At 37.5% G+C, this 17192-nt stretch overlaps 1 protein-coding gene across 1 annotated transcript; it reads right to left on the bottom strand.

Moving 5' to 3' along the window:
• Window positions 1–7878: 7878 nt before the first annotated feature.
• On the bottom strand, window positions 7879–8902 carry LOC100019702 (olfactory receptor 51B6-like). Its single transcript, XM_016422042.2, has one exon. It carries the CDS (start codon window positions 8900–8902, stop codon window positions 7964–7966), a length of 939 nt encoding a protein of 312 aa, XP_016277528.2. The 3' UTR covers window positions 7879–7963.
• Between the last annotated feature and the right edge of the window lie 8290 nt (window positions 8903–17192).

Genomic DNA, 17192 nt, shown 5'->3' on the forward strand with positions numbered 1-17192 from the left:
TTTTTTTTTTTTTTTGGCCAAGATACAAAGAAGTTTGTCATTTCCTTTTCCAGCTCATTTTACAGTTGGGAAAACAGAAGAACAAACTGGATTAAAATGACTTGTTCAGGTTCACACTAAGTGACTGAGGCCAGATTTGAACTCAGAAAGAGGAGTCTTCCTAATTCCAGGACCAGCACTTTATTCAGTGTGCCATCAGACACCTCTTAGCTGTGTGACCCTGGACAAGCCCCTTCATTCCTTTCTTCCTATTTCCTCATCAGTAAAACTGGACAATAGTAATAGCACCTCCTTTCTCCGGTTAATGTAATGATCAAATGAGATAGCAAATTCAATGTCTTTGAAAATCTTGAAGTATTATATAAATGTCCATTATACTCATCATCATCATTCATACTACTTGGAATGTCCAACTCTACCCTGCCTTCCAGTTCACCTGCATCCTGCCTAAGTCTCACCTTCTCCTGCAAGACTGCTATCGTGAATTGCCTAGTCACCTTCAATGGTCAGTCCATTGGAAACTAAGCAGGAAACATATATTCAAGCTCAGGGTGTCCTGTTCTAAGCTCCTGGGTGCTCTGTGGTGACTTCAGTCCCCAAGCACCTCCTGTGAAGGCTTTCTTCTGCATTTCTCTGATGCACTTTTCATCTATCATTATGAATTCTAGCAAAGGGCGTATAGATCTGCCTTAGCTCTCAGATCAGCTACATTGGAATGCCACGGTGTTTGTGAATCAGTTACATTTGTTTGTTCCTTTGGCTTTACATGTTTAGTTCCCCCTTTCTTTCCTTTTAACAACATAAAGAGCAATTATACTCGTGGATGACATAGATTTATTGCCAGTGTTTGCAGGGTTATTCAGGCAGCCAACAGGTGCATCAACGAAAGTGGGAGGGCTTAACAGCAGCTGTCTTTGTGTGATCAATCATGGTTGCTGCCTACCCCCTTGAAGATGATAGCATATGAAGGAAGAGGATGGAAAGAAATGAGAATGAGAACAAATATACTAATGCCTAAAACAAATATTTAGTGCCAGTATTTTACCAATCTTCACAACCCTATGCTATTATTATCCCCATTTTTCCCATTGAGGAAACTGAGGCAGGGAGTGCCTAAATGACTTTCCCACAGTCACACAGCTAGTATCTGGGGTCAGATTTGAATTGAGATTTTCCCCAGGCTCTGGGTTCCGTGTTCTATCCACTTAACTAACTTGCTACCACCAGCAGGATGTTGCTCTCATGCACAAGAAATTTGTCTTTTTCTGGCTTTGAAAAGCTTTATTCCCCTCAGGAGGGTAAAGTAGCAGTGCCCTCCTGGGACCGTGGAGCTTTACTCATGTCTTTTTTGCCTAAGACAGGGGAGTAGAGGCACCTCATGGGAAAGCAAAGCTTAGGAGAAATTTAAGTCATGGGATATTCCTGTAGGAGCCCTGGAAGGGACACTTTCCACTTATCTCACTGTTTTACAAACTAGTAACATGAGGGGTGATGTGCTTGACTTGTGCAATGGTGCAGGCTGAAATAGATATGGTAATCTGTTGTGAACTATGTCTTGTTGCAGTGACTGATGTACTCTGGCTTGTGACTAGAGGGCTGCTACTAAGGGGACACCTCTGGGAGCTGTCTATTTGCAATGGGGATAGATGTACTTGAGAGACACTGAGAGATACTGCTACAGGGGAATGCTCTGGGGTTTGCCTATAACCTCTATTGATGGCTGAGAAATCAATGTGTCTCCTAACCTCCTCCCTTCACTCCCAGATCCCACATACTCCCTTGCCCCCCCCCCCCGCCTTCTTCCATCCTCTCCCTTCCCCTTGAGTGGACTATGAAGATACTCTTTGTTTTTCTTTCTCAGGTAAGGGGTTTATTGGGAAACAACAGGAAAGAGAACTGAGGAAAGAGGGATGAGGGTTTCCCTGAACTATAAGGAGAATTTGAGGGTTTGGGAAATCAGTCCAGTCACAGCTGTGACAGAGGGACAGTCAGAGAGATGGAGGATAACTGTTATTCTTCTTTTCTTCTCCACAAAGCCACCAAGGTCTCTCAGCCTAATTTCAGAAGCCCCCCCCCCAAGGGTCCTTCAGCCTGGGACAAAAGCTAACAAGATCAGTTCAGGGCTTCTCTCCTTCAGCCAGCCACCAAGAAACTCTCCCTTCAGCCTGGCTTTCCTCCAACTGTCTTTTCCTGGGAACATTCCATTTTGAAACTTCTCCTTGATTTTGCAGATCAGGTCCCCAGCTTGGTTTGCAAGCCTGAAGTTCTCTCTTTCTGGCTTGCCTCTATCACAATCCCTCCCTTTTATTCTTCAAAAAATGCAACATGCATTTTTCAATGATACTTACCTTCTTAATAATTCTATCTATCTATTTTCTAACCCTTTGCTATCTTAAATATTCTCTTACCCTCCAAAATAACAAAATCCTAACTCATCTCAGCCATTCTATCTATCTAGATGCTAAGCTAAGAATGGGTTATAGGAAAATGGCTTAGGTAAGAGAATTCACATGAACAGTTTTTTTACATCACAAGTCAATTAACAACATTCAAATCATCTCAACAATTCCACTAACATTAAGAATATGCAAATGTCCTATTTCCTAAAGTCTATAAATATACTAAGTAAATCTAATACTAACAAATGCTAATCTATCATTATGATGCAATCTAACTTCTATACTTCAGAACTTCTATGTCTCTACTTTCTTAAGACTTAAACAAAGATACTAGACTGTCACTAATGTGAGTCATTAGAATATATTAACAAACTAATATAGTTCACATGTTAGTTATTAGTACTTACATTTGTACATAGGATCCATACAAATTTACATATGTACATCATTCCAAATCTCTGTGCAAAACTCATAAAAAAATATCTTTAACTGTTTGAATTTCCCACAGAAAATTTCATCAGTGTGTCTGTTATGCAACTATTCATGTTGTATACTTACCCGATCCATGAGATATCTCTCTTTGCTATGTAGAATGTGCATGCATATATATGTGATATTCACATGTACAACACATTCTTACACATCCTCATGGTCAAATGTTCCAAAATTTCAAAGTTCCAAAGTCCTTCCATGTCCCTTTATGCTGCTTGTAGAAACTCTTTCTTCTTCTATGGTCTTTTGTCTGGTCCAAATGCCAGTCGCCATCGTCCAGTCTTGATTGAAGATGTGTTCTTCCAATCAGGATCCACTGGTAAAATCAGTCAGGAACCCAGAACACATGAACAATGTATGTGTGTGTGCAAGTCAGAGTGAAAATTACTTTTGCATGGAAGTAAGATGGAATCTTCATGAATACCAGAATTTATCAATCTTTCTTCATGTCTACATGTAAGGATTACATGTGATTTTCTTCATGTATGGGGGTAACCTTTTGCATTTGTACATCTTCGTGCTTGCAAGTAAGGTGTACAAGTGTTTTACATGGATGGGTGTGAGCATAATGCATAAGAATAGTGAATTCAAGTTTGCTAATTCTTGTTTCTCTTGTCACTAGAAGATTCATCATATGGTTACTTTAGTTCTATATCTTAGAGATAGAATTTTAAAATTGTGTATTCACATATAACAACAGTGTTTCCTTCTGTAACTATGGTTGGCTGGCAGAGACTTAGTATATAATATCCTATAGAGGCTTTTTTCTTATGGCTGCTAATGTTTTCCTTTTGGCTGTAACTGGGTGCATCTCTTCAGGGGTGCTAGCCTTACATTATTTTAACATGTGCAGTGCTCTGTCTTCCATATTCAGGTGGCTCTCATGTGCTTTCCTGTGTGTTCAGTAGGGGCTGTTATTGCTCATCAATCACATTCCTAGGGCTACTCAAAATTATGGGTGTGATGCAATTTCACATGTGAAGCATGGAACCATGGATCTCTTTGATTAACCTTTATAGACGTTGGGGTTGTCATCATGACCGTTGTTGGTCCGATCCATCTTGGTTTGCCTCTATCACAAGCCACAGCTGACTCATTTCCCTGATTGCTACCACATACAGAAACTCAGGCTGTCACCTACTCATAAATTAATTATAACTTGCCATTTGGCCACCAGGTGGTACTACACATAATCCAAGTTTGCTGCTTTTCCTGAAAGCTGTACTACCCTGACTTGTCAGCAGAGGGCACTCAGCTAAAAGTCTCTTAAACGTCTCTTTTCTACTTCTCCAAGCCCATTTCATTTTATTTAATTTTCAGTTTTAGATGACAATTCCAAAGTATTTATGATGGAAAATTCTACCCTATATTTTAAAGACTATAAAATTCTTTTACAAAATCAAAATTCAATATTCAGTGACATCCAAGGATATCTTCACTGGTCACTTTTCTTCCCTTTTTAGATCATTTGTGATTAAGTCACTGGAAGTTTGTTCTTAGGTTTTTACATCCCCCTTTATCTGCTTTCTCCTGTAGAATCTGTTGGGTAAGGTCACTGACATCTGAGCACTGATGCAAGGACAGGTAATTGTTCTCACTAACTGTCCCTAAAACAACAAGGTGTTCAAGAAAATGGTGATATTTTTTTTTTTTACTTCTGAATTTCTCAGATTCATTATGACCTAAACTCCATATAGGGTCTCGGGTCTTAAGTTGACTTCTTTTCTTTGAACACTGAAATACACAATCCTCCAGTTTTATTAATACATATCTAGAATCTATTGGTCTAGAACTCTTAAAATGAAATGTCCACTGACTTCCAAAGTTCTCATTATTCATTCTTCACCATATAATTTGTTTAAGTTGAAAGCAGGCCCATAATAGTTTTCTTTTCTGATTTGACTGGATAGTAATATCTCACACAGCAACAATTCCCAGTGCCATCTTTGAGTCTGTATCTACCTGCTCTTGGCAAGATATCTAGCTTGACAGTGTTTCTTTGCCATTCTCTGTGCATTGGTATATAAATATCTGATCCCACAAATGTTAATTCCCTATCACTGCTTCCTATGAATTACTAGGAATCTCCATGGATATTCTCTCCATAAATCAAAAGTTCTTAACTTGGACTCTATGAATCTGGGTTTCTTATTGATAACTCCATTTCAATATAATTGGTTTTCTTTTTAATTCTATTCATTTTATTCATTTAAAAATGTTATACTGAGAAGGAACACATAGGATCCAGTGGACTGACAGAGGGGTCTGAGATAAAAAGAAGAAAATCCCATTCTCTAAGCAATACGTCCTTTTCTCTGTAATCTGATTTCTTGTTCTATCTGAGATCTTTCCTCTACTCCTTTTCTCTTTTTCAGTTGGAACCGAAAGGATGGCATCACCTCCAAGCTAATCTTTCAGAAATTGGACAGGGTAGTTGCAGGACTGTGGACAGTGTGGTAAGAGGTAAGTCCAGCTCAGTTAGTATCAGAATGGATAGGAATAGTTTTATCAGTTAGTAGAGCCTATATTTTGTATGAATGATAGCCAGGATGATGGTATTGCCCAAGAAGGAGATCATGTATGGGCAGTAGAAGGGGCTCGAGATCCAAATATGCCTGGCTTTCAAACATAGAATACCCATAAAGATGAAGCAGAAGGGCACTTCAGAGGTGTAAGTGACAGCAATCATCACAAATAGATGAACCGTTAGGTCCAATATTTTCTATAATAACATAATATTCATCTTAATTTTAATGAGAATTATTTACTCTATGATTTTCTTATTTACAAAATAATCTATAATAGGGATAGAATTCTAAGATTTGGGGTAAATTTCTTTCCTCTCTGTGTCCCAATACATGTGAAATAAATAATCAAATCTAAAGAAATGGTTAGCCAGGGAGCATCTGGGTGGCCCAGAGGACTGAGAGCCAGAGGTAGAGATGGGAGATATTTACTACCTATGTGACCCTAGGCAAGTCACTTAACCCCCATTGCCTAGCCCTTATTGCTCTTCTGCCTTGGAACCAGTACACATTATTGATTCTAAGGCAAAAGATAAGGGTTTAAAAATAGTTAGAAATTATAACTTGAGCCAGAAAATGATAACCTTTGATCAAGTACAAAGTATTTCACTCATCAATCAACTGAAACAAGTAGAAGACTCAATACATATCTCAGATGGGACCAAAGAATATAGTTAAAGAAATAACTTTTGAAATAAAAAGAGTTTTTTGTTATATAACTATTATTAAATATACTTATCAGTGCCTTTCATAAATGCATAGATGGCATGCTCATCAAATTTGAAGAGAAGCCAAACTTGAAATATATGATTAACAATCTTTTTAAAAAAGAATGAGAATTTAAAGTGAAATTAAAGGAATAGATGTCATATTTAATTTCAAGAAATAAAATCATAATATTTAAGTTAGATGGCTGTTCATCTTTAAAATAATAAAAATCAGGGGATCTTGGTTGACAACAAGGTAAATATTTGTCAAAAAGGGTATTGTTAACCAAGAAGGAAATGTGATACTAATACAGAGTTAATATATTGGTCTTCATTATGAGAATAAAATTAAGGTGTAAGGAAGTAATTATCACTATAACCAAGACTATTCAGACCACATGAGGAATATTTGGACACCACATTTTAGGAAACACGTTGAGTAACTGGAGAATTACTAGGACAAAACAACCTTAAATCTATATAATAACTTTAGTTGAAAAAAATTAGGAGGGGGGAGGTAGTTGGGTGGTATTGAGAGACAGGCCTAGAGATGGGAGGTCCTAGGTTAAAATCTGGCCTCAGACACTTCCCAGCTGTGTGACCTTGGGCAAGTCACTTAACCCCCATTGCCTAGCCCTTACCACTCTTCTGCCTTGGAGCCAATACACAGTATTGATTCCGAGATGGGAGGTATGGGTTAAAAAAAAAAAAAAAACTAGGGATTTTTATCAGAGACCACAAAGAAAAAAAAAGAAAGAAGGGAGAAGGGGGAATAATTGATATGATAAAATTACTTAAAGGGTCTTAATATGTAGTATAAGAGGAATTAGACTTTCTGTTTGGCTCCAAGAGGCAAAACAGAAGCAATGAGTTGAAATTTTAAAGAGAAAAAGCCCATTGCCCCCCACCAAAATAACTTCTTGGCAAATAAAAATATCCAAAATTGTAATATGCTTCCTAGAGAGACATTGAATTCTGCTTCACTTGGGGTCCTTTGACAAATTAATTATTACTTCTTACTAAATATATTGTATAGGGAATTTTTAAGATATGAATCTGAATAATAACAGTAACAACATTATTTATATAGATTTTACTACTATGCTAAATACTTTTAAATTACCGTCTCTTTTGACCCTCTATCTTCTGATTTGAAATTCTGCCATTCTACTTAAAAACCAGTTATTACATTCTTCAAGGCTATTTATTTGTACTCTAACTTGTCACAAAAAATAACATGAAAGAAATTTTCAAATGTTTTATTTAATGCTCTGAGTGGCATCGACACAATGAATAGAATGCTAGACTTGGATTCAGAAATCCTGGGTCTAAATACTAACCTAGAATTACTACTGTACATATGTGGTCATTAGAAAATTACTTTAAGTAAATGTCTGCGCTACCCAGGGAAGGAGATTATATGATGCTTCCGTGATCTATGTATGATTTCCATTAAATATGACCATCAGTATTCATTCTATCTCTCATATGGGACACAAGGAAATGCTGACATCATTTACACATTAGGGAGGTGAGTGGAGAAACAATTTCAGAAGATAGAAGGCATTTTTTCTAATTTGTCATTGAAATTTTTCCACTGTCCAAAATATTCTCTCTTCCCTCTTTTTTCCAGATATTATTTTATATCCACAAACTATGTTTTTATTCCATGCATTCAGAATATGGAAATGTACTTAGTGATCCCTATGTTAAGTCCAAGATAATTCCAGGAGAGTCTTTTCAGGGATTATATGATTTCACAGATGAATCGATAACTGAGATTTTATAACATTCAATTCCTTGAAATCCATATGGAAAGAGTTGTATCACAGAACAAAGACTAAGCTCTGAATCTGTGTAGAGAGAACTTGCGGAGGATGCCATTCCTGATCTGTTTGGTCTTAACACTATAGATGACTGGGTTCATAAATGGAGGAAAGAGGAAATGGACATAACTCATAGTGATGTGGACCACATGGGGGGCATGTTTCCCAAAGCGGTGGATGAGGGACAGACCAATCACTGTAACATAGAAAACCAAGACGCAACAAATGTGAGAGATGCAGGTGTTTAGGGCTTTGTTCCGCTCCTCTCCAGAGGCAATGCTCATAACTGTTTTCAAAATTAGTATATAGGAGAAAAGAATGATCAGAGAATCCCCAAAAAAGAAAAACGAAAGCAGAATCACAGGATAGATGACATTGAAAGTGATATCGGCACAGGCAAGTTTGATGACATCCTGATGAAGGCAGAAAGCATGAGAGAGGACATGGGAACGACAGTAAGGAAACCAATGGAGTGGAATGATTGTAGGTGCCACGATGATGAAACCTCTCAGAAATGCTCCAATCCCAATTTTCACCACTCTGGAGTTAGTGAGGATAGATCTATATCGTAGGGGGTCGCGAATGGCAATGAAACGGTCATAAGCCATGGCAAGCAAGACCCCTGACTCCACAAAAGAGAGTGAATGGACGAAGTAGGCCTGGGAGAAACAGGTGCCATGGCCAATCTCCCTCTCATCCAACCACAGGACCCTCAGCACTGTGGGCATTGTGTTAAGGGTCACCAAAAGGTCTGTGCCTGCCAGCATGGCCAGGAAGTAGTACATGGGCTCATGGAGACTGTTGTCATCTTTGATGAGAAAGAGGAGAGTGCCATTGCCAAGAATGACAGAGAAGTATACAACAAAGAAAAGGATGGAGATCCAGTGATGAACTGCCTCCAGACCTGGGAATCCAGTCAGAAGGAAGGGAGATAAACTGTTATTAGACCACATTGTGGTGTAGGAATCTAACATTTAGTGAGGGTTACTTAATAAACAAGAGTTACTGAGTCCTGTCTAGGTCCTATTCAGAATATGGTTGCTTAAGCTTCCAGAAGTAAAAGGTAAGATTTCAGAATGTAGCTTGAACTTGGAAGAAGTATTGAAGAAAATGATTCGGTGACTCTGTACTTTGAATCCTGATGTTAATAGAATTCCTCAGCTTCAGACCCTGATGGGTACTATTTCTCCCGTCACCTCATCACTTGGCTGACCTGCTTTTCTGATTAGTTGGTTCATGGCTCCCAATATATATATTCAGTTGTTCAGATTCTCTCAGGAACATGGGTCACTCCTTTTTTTCATTATCTCCCTGTCATTCACATTTGCAATATGCTCTCAGACCTACATGGGTGAAGAAAACCATTAAATCACTATACAAGATAAAGACAATTGACCAGTTTTGTTAAGTCACACGGGACCAAAGATTTAGAACTCATAGCACAATTATCCCAACCTATTCATTCTTCAAATAAGGAAACTGATTAAATGACAAAGTCATTGTAAGTGCCCAAGCCAGGATCATGTCCTCTGACTCAGATGGACGACCATGTCCAATTTGGGGAACAATTCATTTCTCATTTTCTCCTTCAGTTTAGATGTAATTTTAACTTTTTTCTTCTTTTTGTGATATAATTTCTAAAGTCTAGTTACACCTATGAACCACTTCTCAAAATGTTTTAATGAATAAAAATCTACATAGAACTTCAAAGGAAATAAATTATATTGAAATGTAGTTATTTAAATATTTTTAAGTTCTCAGACTATAAGTGAAGAACTACCAGGCTAGATAAAATTCCATATAATTGTCCTCACTCCCCATGTTTTCTTAACTCTTTTTCTTTCAACCTGTCATCTCCTCTGGCTTCTACATGGCAACTCACCTTCTCTTTCTTAATGACCTCTCTCATTGTTCTCTCTCTGACTTCCTCTCCCTTCATAAACTTTATTTCTGCTTCCTTGTTGCTGGATAGGTTTCATCACTTCCTGGTGAAAATCTATGCCTTTACTAGAGAGGAAGAGATGATCCCCTTCAGTCTTGACTCCTTCTGATTGCCCAAGTCCCATCCAGGTACAGGGCGACCTGTAAATCAACATCATATTCTCATGACAATGTAGGTTACCTATCTTTTTGGTGTAGCAGACCTTTAACAATCAGACCCTACTAGACCTCAAAGAGAATACACCTGTTACCTATTCAGGTGAACTCAAAGAATCATCCAATTAAAGAGCTATAAGGTAGTGAGTGCATAAATCACCTTTAGGAGGGGACAGGAAAATTTTTCTATCCAATATAATCATCCAGATTTTCCTTAAATGCATGTGATCTTGACTTAAATATTACTATTTACAAAGGCACTCATTCTACTTTAAGATAAATCTACTTAATAATTTATTATTCTTTCCCTGAAGAAAATTTAAATATGCATCTTGGGAGCACATTGCTAGTCTTTCTACCATCTCTGGTCAAGTAGAACTAGTGTAATACTTCCTCTCCATGATATCTCTCCAAAGATTTCTAGATAGTCATCTTATCTCCCCTAATTTTTCTGTTTTTTTAGGTTAAACATCTTCAGTCCTCTGACTGATTCTCATATAGCATAGATTTACTATCTTTTAGCATCATGTTTGCCCTCCTTTGACAGTTTGTGGGTAATCAATGCCATTCTTAAAATGGAATGCCTAGAACTCCAGTTCTGCAGTGCTCCAGATGTGATATGACTCAGGCAGTAGACAATAATATAATGATATTATATATATATATGTACATATATATATACATATATACTTCCTCCCCTCTATCCTGGATGCTTGCATTTTTTTATTATCATAATAGCTTTCTGAATCATCAGGTCCCAATGTGGACACATCCTGAAGTTGCCATCTTTCAAGCGAGACCCTGCCTCCTACCACAAACCTAGCATGGATAGCTCTTGCCCATTCTGTCCCACTTAAGCTGCTGATATTTACAGACCTAATACAGTCCCAAAATGTTACAAAACTATTATAATCAAACTTATCACACTGGCTCACACATAGCCTAAGGCAGCCATGCCTTCATTTCTGGCACTTTGAATTCATCAGGGGCCTAATTATGTCTAGGATCCTAAACATGGTGATGGAGAAGCCCCTGGGGGTCCTAGGAAGATAATCTATTGGAGTTATGGAAAATATCAGAAGTGAACTTTAGAGATCATACTTGGAAAGAGAAATGAGAAGACAAGAATAATATTTAGGAGAACATAAATCCTATTGCCTTTACAACTCACAGAAACTTCACCTTTCTATCCATTCTCTCCCAAAATCATGGTTTTCAACTATCCTTCCTAAAAGGAATGTAGCTTCTTAGCCTCATGCAAGAGGAAAAGGTGACTTTAACATGAACCATCTTCAGTTATCCAAGGCAATTAATTCTTCACTAAGAAAGTACTTGAATATGGAACTGCCTGGCATCTCTGAAGGTTAATTGGGGGATAAGCTCATGGCTGCTCTTTCGTCAGAAAACTAAAAAATTTGGAAGGAAATTTAAAAATCAATAATCCAATATTTTTATTACAGAGATGAGGAAACTGAATCAAAGGGAAGGAAAAAAACACATAGCTATGGCCCCATAGAGGCTGTAGTACTCTAAATAGGGGACTTACTATACAAAGTTCTTAATTCCAGATAAAGGGCTTCTCTAATCCATGTCACTTCCCTTTTCAGATTTAAAGGTAACATAGGGGATCACCCCCGAATTACCTTCACTTTTTCTGAACTCCCATTGTCTCCAGCTCATCAATGGCAATGCCAAAATATCAGAATGGAGGTAGGAAGTCACTGTGACCTGGCTGAGCTTTCAATTTGCAGGCTGTTGTCACTGATTCTGCCTGGAATCCATCTGACATCAGGGTATTTATTCTGTAGACCGGCTCCCTAGAGCCCTTTCTTCATCCAAGACATTTAGCTCTTGGTCAATCTCTCTTTAGTTTTCATCCCCAAGTCCCTAATTTCATCCTCTGTAAATATCTGGGTCCCTTGAGACATACATGGAGAATCGCAAATCTCTTCCCTTTCTGGAAGAAGAAGGATTAGCTGTGAAATTAACTTCCCTAGAGCAAAGAGAGACACTTTGTTAAAGAACAAAGTCTTGAACTTGGAAATAGGACAACTAGATTTGAATTTTGGCTCCAATTCATCCAGATGTGACACCTTGGACAATTCATTTCATCTCTCTAAGTCTAGGTTCCCTCTTCAGCAATGTGAAGGTCGTAATGTTTGTTTTACCTGTATCGGTGATTGTTATGAAGAAAGCACTTGCAAACTTGTAAGTCCTATGGACTATGAAATGTTCTTCCTGATCAGAATCTTTGGGGTCTCCCTCCTACTTTCCAAATAAACTATCTACTCCTGGGTCTACCATTTAAGGCTCTTCATAATCTATTCCCTATTCATCTTCCAATTTGTTTTCTATTATTCAACTATCATAAATATTATATTACAATCTGAGTATTCTTTTCAATATTTCCATAATGGGAAGTGTATGCATATATGTGTGTGTTTATTTACATATATATGCAAGTGTAAATATGTGTTTGAACACATGCTTCCCCACTCATCCCCTTTGTGAATTTACTCAAGCTCTTCAAGAGTAGATAGATGAGTACCATGATAGATAGAGTGGGACCTTGATCCAGGAAACTCAGTTGTTGTCATTTTTCAATTGTGTTTAACTCTTGGTGACCTCATTTGAGGTCTGTTTTCTTGGCAAAGATACTCATTTCATCTCCAGCTCATTTCACAAATGAAGAAATAGAGGCAAATGGTTTAATGGCTTGTCTAGGGACATACAGCTAGTAAGTATCTGAGGCCAGATGAATGCAGAATATGAGTCTTCCTGACTTCCAATCCAGGAATTTAACCATTAGATAATGTAGAAGCTTAGATTCCAGAAAACCTTAGTTCAAACATAATCAAAGAGACTTAACTAACTGTGCAATCCTACACAAATTCATTTTCCCATTTCTGCCTCAGATTTCTTATCAATAAAATGGGTACAATAATAGCACCTACCTCCTGATGTTGTGTGGATCAAATGATATAGCAAATGTAAAACCTTTGAAAATCTTCCAGTATTATATAAATACTAATCATCATCATCATCATCATCATCATCATCATCCATCATCATCCATCATCCATCATCCACACTGCCTAGGCTTTCCTCTTCTACCCTTGCTTCTAGTTCAAGTACATCTTGCTTCAGTCTCACCTCCTGGAAGACTGCTTTAGTGACTTACCCAGATTTATTGTCACTTGAATGGTAACTAAGTAGGAAAGCATGTACTCGAGCTCAGGGTGACCTTAGTCAGCCATTTCTCCAAGCACATTTTATTAAAGTTTTGTTTTGCTTTCCTCTAAAACACTTTTCATTCATCATTATGTATTATGATCAATGGATGTTTTTGTCTGCCTTAGCCCTCAGATCAGCTATGTGAACAGTTATTCTCTGGAAGTAAGACATGGAGAACTCATATTTGCTAGTAAGATGGATTTATTGTCAGGTTTTGCAGGGTAATTCAGACTTTCAGCAGAGCAGGTGCATCATAGAAGGTGGGAGAATGTATTATCAGCAGCCATCTTAGCATAGTTATTCATAGTTGTTGCTTGCCCCCTTGAAAGTATCCTGGGGGTCTTGGCAACTGAATTAATAGAATGGAAGGAAATAAGGATGAAAACAAACATTTATTTAGCACCCATCAAGCATCATGGAACTTTATCATTATGTCAGTTGATCTTTACAACAACCTTGCACTATTATTCTCCCCATTTTACAGTTGAGGCAACTAAGGCAGACGGAACCTAAATGTCTTGTCCAGGTTCATGCAATTAGTGTTTGAGTTTAGATTTTAATTCAGGTTTTCCAAGCCAAAAGGACTTGTCTTTTTCTGGTGTTGAAAGGCTTTATTCCCCTCAGTAGGCTTTAATGGAAAAAAAAGTATCAGTAGTGCCCTCATGGGACACCAGGTCTATTTTTTTCCTTTCTCCTAAGACAGCCTTGTGCAAGGCACTGACCATTCTTAGTGCTACCCATGAGGCTGACTAACTGCTTTTGGCAAGATACCTAGCTGACTGTGTTTCTTTACCATACTTTGTGCATCAATATATGAATACAGGCTCCATCAAGCCATGTAACCACTAGAGAAATTAAACTAAAATTCTGTGTTAGAATTCTATGTTACAAAGTCAAGAATAAAATTGACGTTAATGACCAATTAGTGAATTTTGTTTTAGAGTCTAGAGAAATATAGGTCAAGGTGAAGCACAGGGCTAGTCAAAGGGTCCTCTAAGAAGTAAAAAAACAGTAAGTTAAAGTCTTGGATTATTCTGGTGGAAAACTCAGAACAGTATGGTCTGGACAATCATTAATTTGTATGGTTCCAGAACTTCTTAAATGGCCAGATAAAATGAATGGTAATTAATCATGTGAAACTATCTTGAAAGAAGATAGTCAATGGAGTTCCCCTAGGAATTCAAGTTTGATTGTGTATTATTAAATATTTTTATCAATAACTTTAATAGAGCCATAGATGACATGCTTGTCAATGATGTCAAGTTGAAAGAGATGACTAACAACCTGTTAAAAAGAATGTCAGTTTAAAATGAAATTAAAGGGATAAATGTTATATTTGATTTCAAAAAATAAACCTACATCTATAATGTTAATGACAGTTTATCTTTAAAATAATAAAGATCTGGGGCTATAGACTGACAACAAGTTAAATCTGTGTTGTCAAGGTAATGTCAGTCAAGAAATGAAGAGATACTAATATGAGAACTAATATATTAGGCTTCATTAAGAAAGGAATAAAATTATGGAATAAGGAAGATTTTGTCCCAACATGATCTGCCTTATTCAGACCACCTCAGGAGTATGTGAACATCACTTTTCAGGAAATACTTTGATTAACTGAAAAATAAGCAGGACAACACAACTTTAAGTCATTGTCATAAGATATTTGGTTGAAAAAACTGGGGTTTATTTGACAAAAAAATAAGAATGAAGAAAGAGGGGAAGGATAATAGCTTTTTTAAAATATTAGGTTGACATTTTGAGGAGGAAGGAATTAAAATTTCTCTTTTACCTTAAAAGGCAAAACAAAAGCAACAAATAGAACTTAGATAAAACTTCCTAACAATTAAAACTGTCCAAAATTGTAATGTTTTTCCTAGAGGTACCCTGGATTCCCCTTCACTTGGACTCTAAGAAAGGTAATTATCTCTACTTAACAAGTATATTGTATGTGATTTTTTTCAGGTAATAATTGTAATAACAACAGCAAAATCATCACTAACAAAACCAATAATATTTATACAGTATAAACTATGTGTCATGCATCATTCTAAGCACTTAAAATTATCTCATTTAACTCTCACAACAACACAACCCTGTGACCTAGGTACAATTATTATCCTAACTAGATCAGGGTTTCCTAACATGAGGTCGATAGATCTCTTCCTCTCAAATTCTGATTTTTGGGAGTTTTAAGGTAGTCTGAGAATTTGAATGGGAAGAAAAATCATCTTTATTTTTATTGTCCTCTAACCGAACTTTGTCATTTTATCAAATTATATATTAAAAACAACCGCTATAACATGATTCGGTGAAGGTGACCAAAGGTTTCACCGAACTACCACATGAGCCCATAATACAAAACAGTCTAGGAAATGGTGATGGTGCACTGGATGGTGACAGAATTCTCCTTCAAATCTGAAATTTTGTGATTTTACCACTTTACTTTGGGACCAATTATTTGATTGTTCAAGTCTATTTAATTGTAATCCAACTTGTAATAAAAATATCATTAAAGAAATTATCAAATGCTTCATTTAATCATATGAGATGTGTCAAAACATGGATAGAATACTGGACTTGGATCCAGAAGTCCTAAATTTAGGTACTAACTTAGAATTACTACTGTGCAGGTGTGATCATTGAAAAACTATTTGAGGAAAGATCTGTCCCATCTAGGGATGGAGATTATTTGATTCTGCCATGACCCTGTGCATGAATTCCATTAAATCTGATCATCCATACCTATTCCATCTCTCATATGGACACAAGGAAATGCTCAGATAGCAACATTTCAATATATGGGAAATGAATGGAAGTGTGTAGGAGGCACAACTTGGGAGAATGGGAGAGTCTTCTCTTATCATTGTCACTAGGTTGCTCCATTATCCAAACTGGATAATGGATTCTTTGCTCCATTCTTCCTCCCAGATATCAATTGATGGAAGACATTAGAAACCTAAATTCACAAATAGCTTATTTTATTTCATGCATTCAGAATGCTATAAAGGACTTCGTGATTCCTAAATGAAGTTTAAGATGATGCCTAGAGAGTCTTTACAGGGACTGTGTAATCAGAGGTGTGATAGAGGTCTAATCCAAGAACTTTATTGGTTGAATGAGAGTCTGGAAAGCTGCAGAGGCTTCTCATCCAAATTGGGGGAGGGGTTCAAGAGGATTAGAATCCGGAGAGAGGAGGAGATTCTAAGACTGAGAACCCTTGCTCGTGCTCTCTCTCTCTCTCTCTCTCTCTCTCTCTCTCTCTCTCTCTCTCTCTCTCTCTCTCTCTCTCTCTCTCTCTCTTTCTTGTCAGCAAAGGAAAAAATCTTATCTGAGACTGGATCCTGAGCACTAAGCTAAATCCATCCTTGAACCTGATCACCATCCCTCCAAAGAGGAAGAAGCAGCTTTAACAAGATCTCTCACAGATCCTTGACACCCTGGGTCTGGACATTCCTCTGCTGTGATAAAAGACCAGGGTTCATCAAATCTGAACCTCTCAGAGGCCAGGTTGTCAAGCCTGCATCTCTCAACTTTGGAGGGAGGGAAGGAAGATTTAGACAGACAGGGACTTCCTTTCCCCTCTTTCCTCTAGACCCTAACCCTTCCCCATATTCCTCTTTTACCCCAGATAATAATTTTTTTACAATGAAGATTGTCATCTATCCTCAAATGACTTCATTGTGAGTGAAGGAAATAGTCACAGTGGAGGAGAGAGAGCGCTAATTTCTCTCTCTTTCCCCAAGGGAAGAAGTTCATCTACAAGAACAGTTAATAGAGGGGAGTAAAAGGCAGGTTTAGTGAGGAGACATATCTGGCGAGAATTGAAGGGAGGAATAACCCATTTCACCCTGCTTCTACCTTCTGGGAATAAAACATCATCTCCTTATCCTAAACTTAAGGTCTGTGGGG

The sequence above is a fragment of the Monodelphis domestica genome, chromosome 4, assembly GCF_027887165.1.
Source record: "Monodelphis domestica isolate mMonDom1 chromosome 4, mMonDom1.pri, whole genome shotgun sequence".
Lineage (NCBI taxonomy): Eukaryota > Metazoa > Chordata > Mammalia > Didelphimorphia > Didelphidae > Monodelphis > Monodelphis domestica.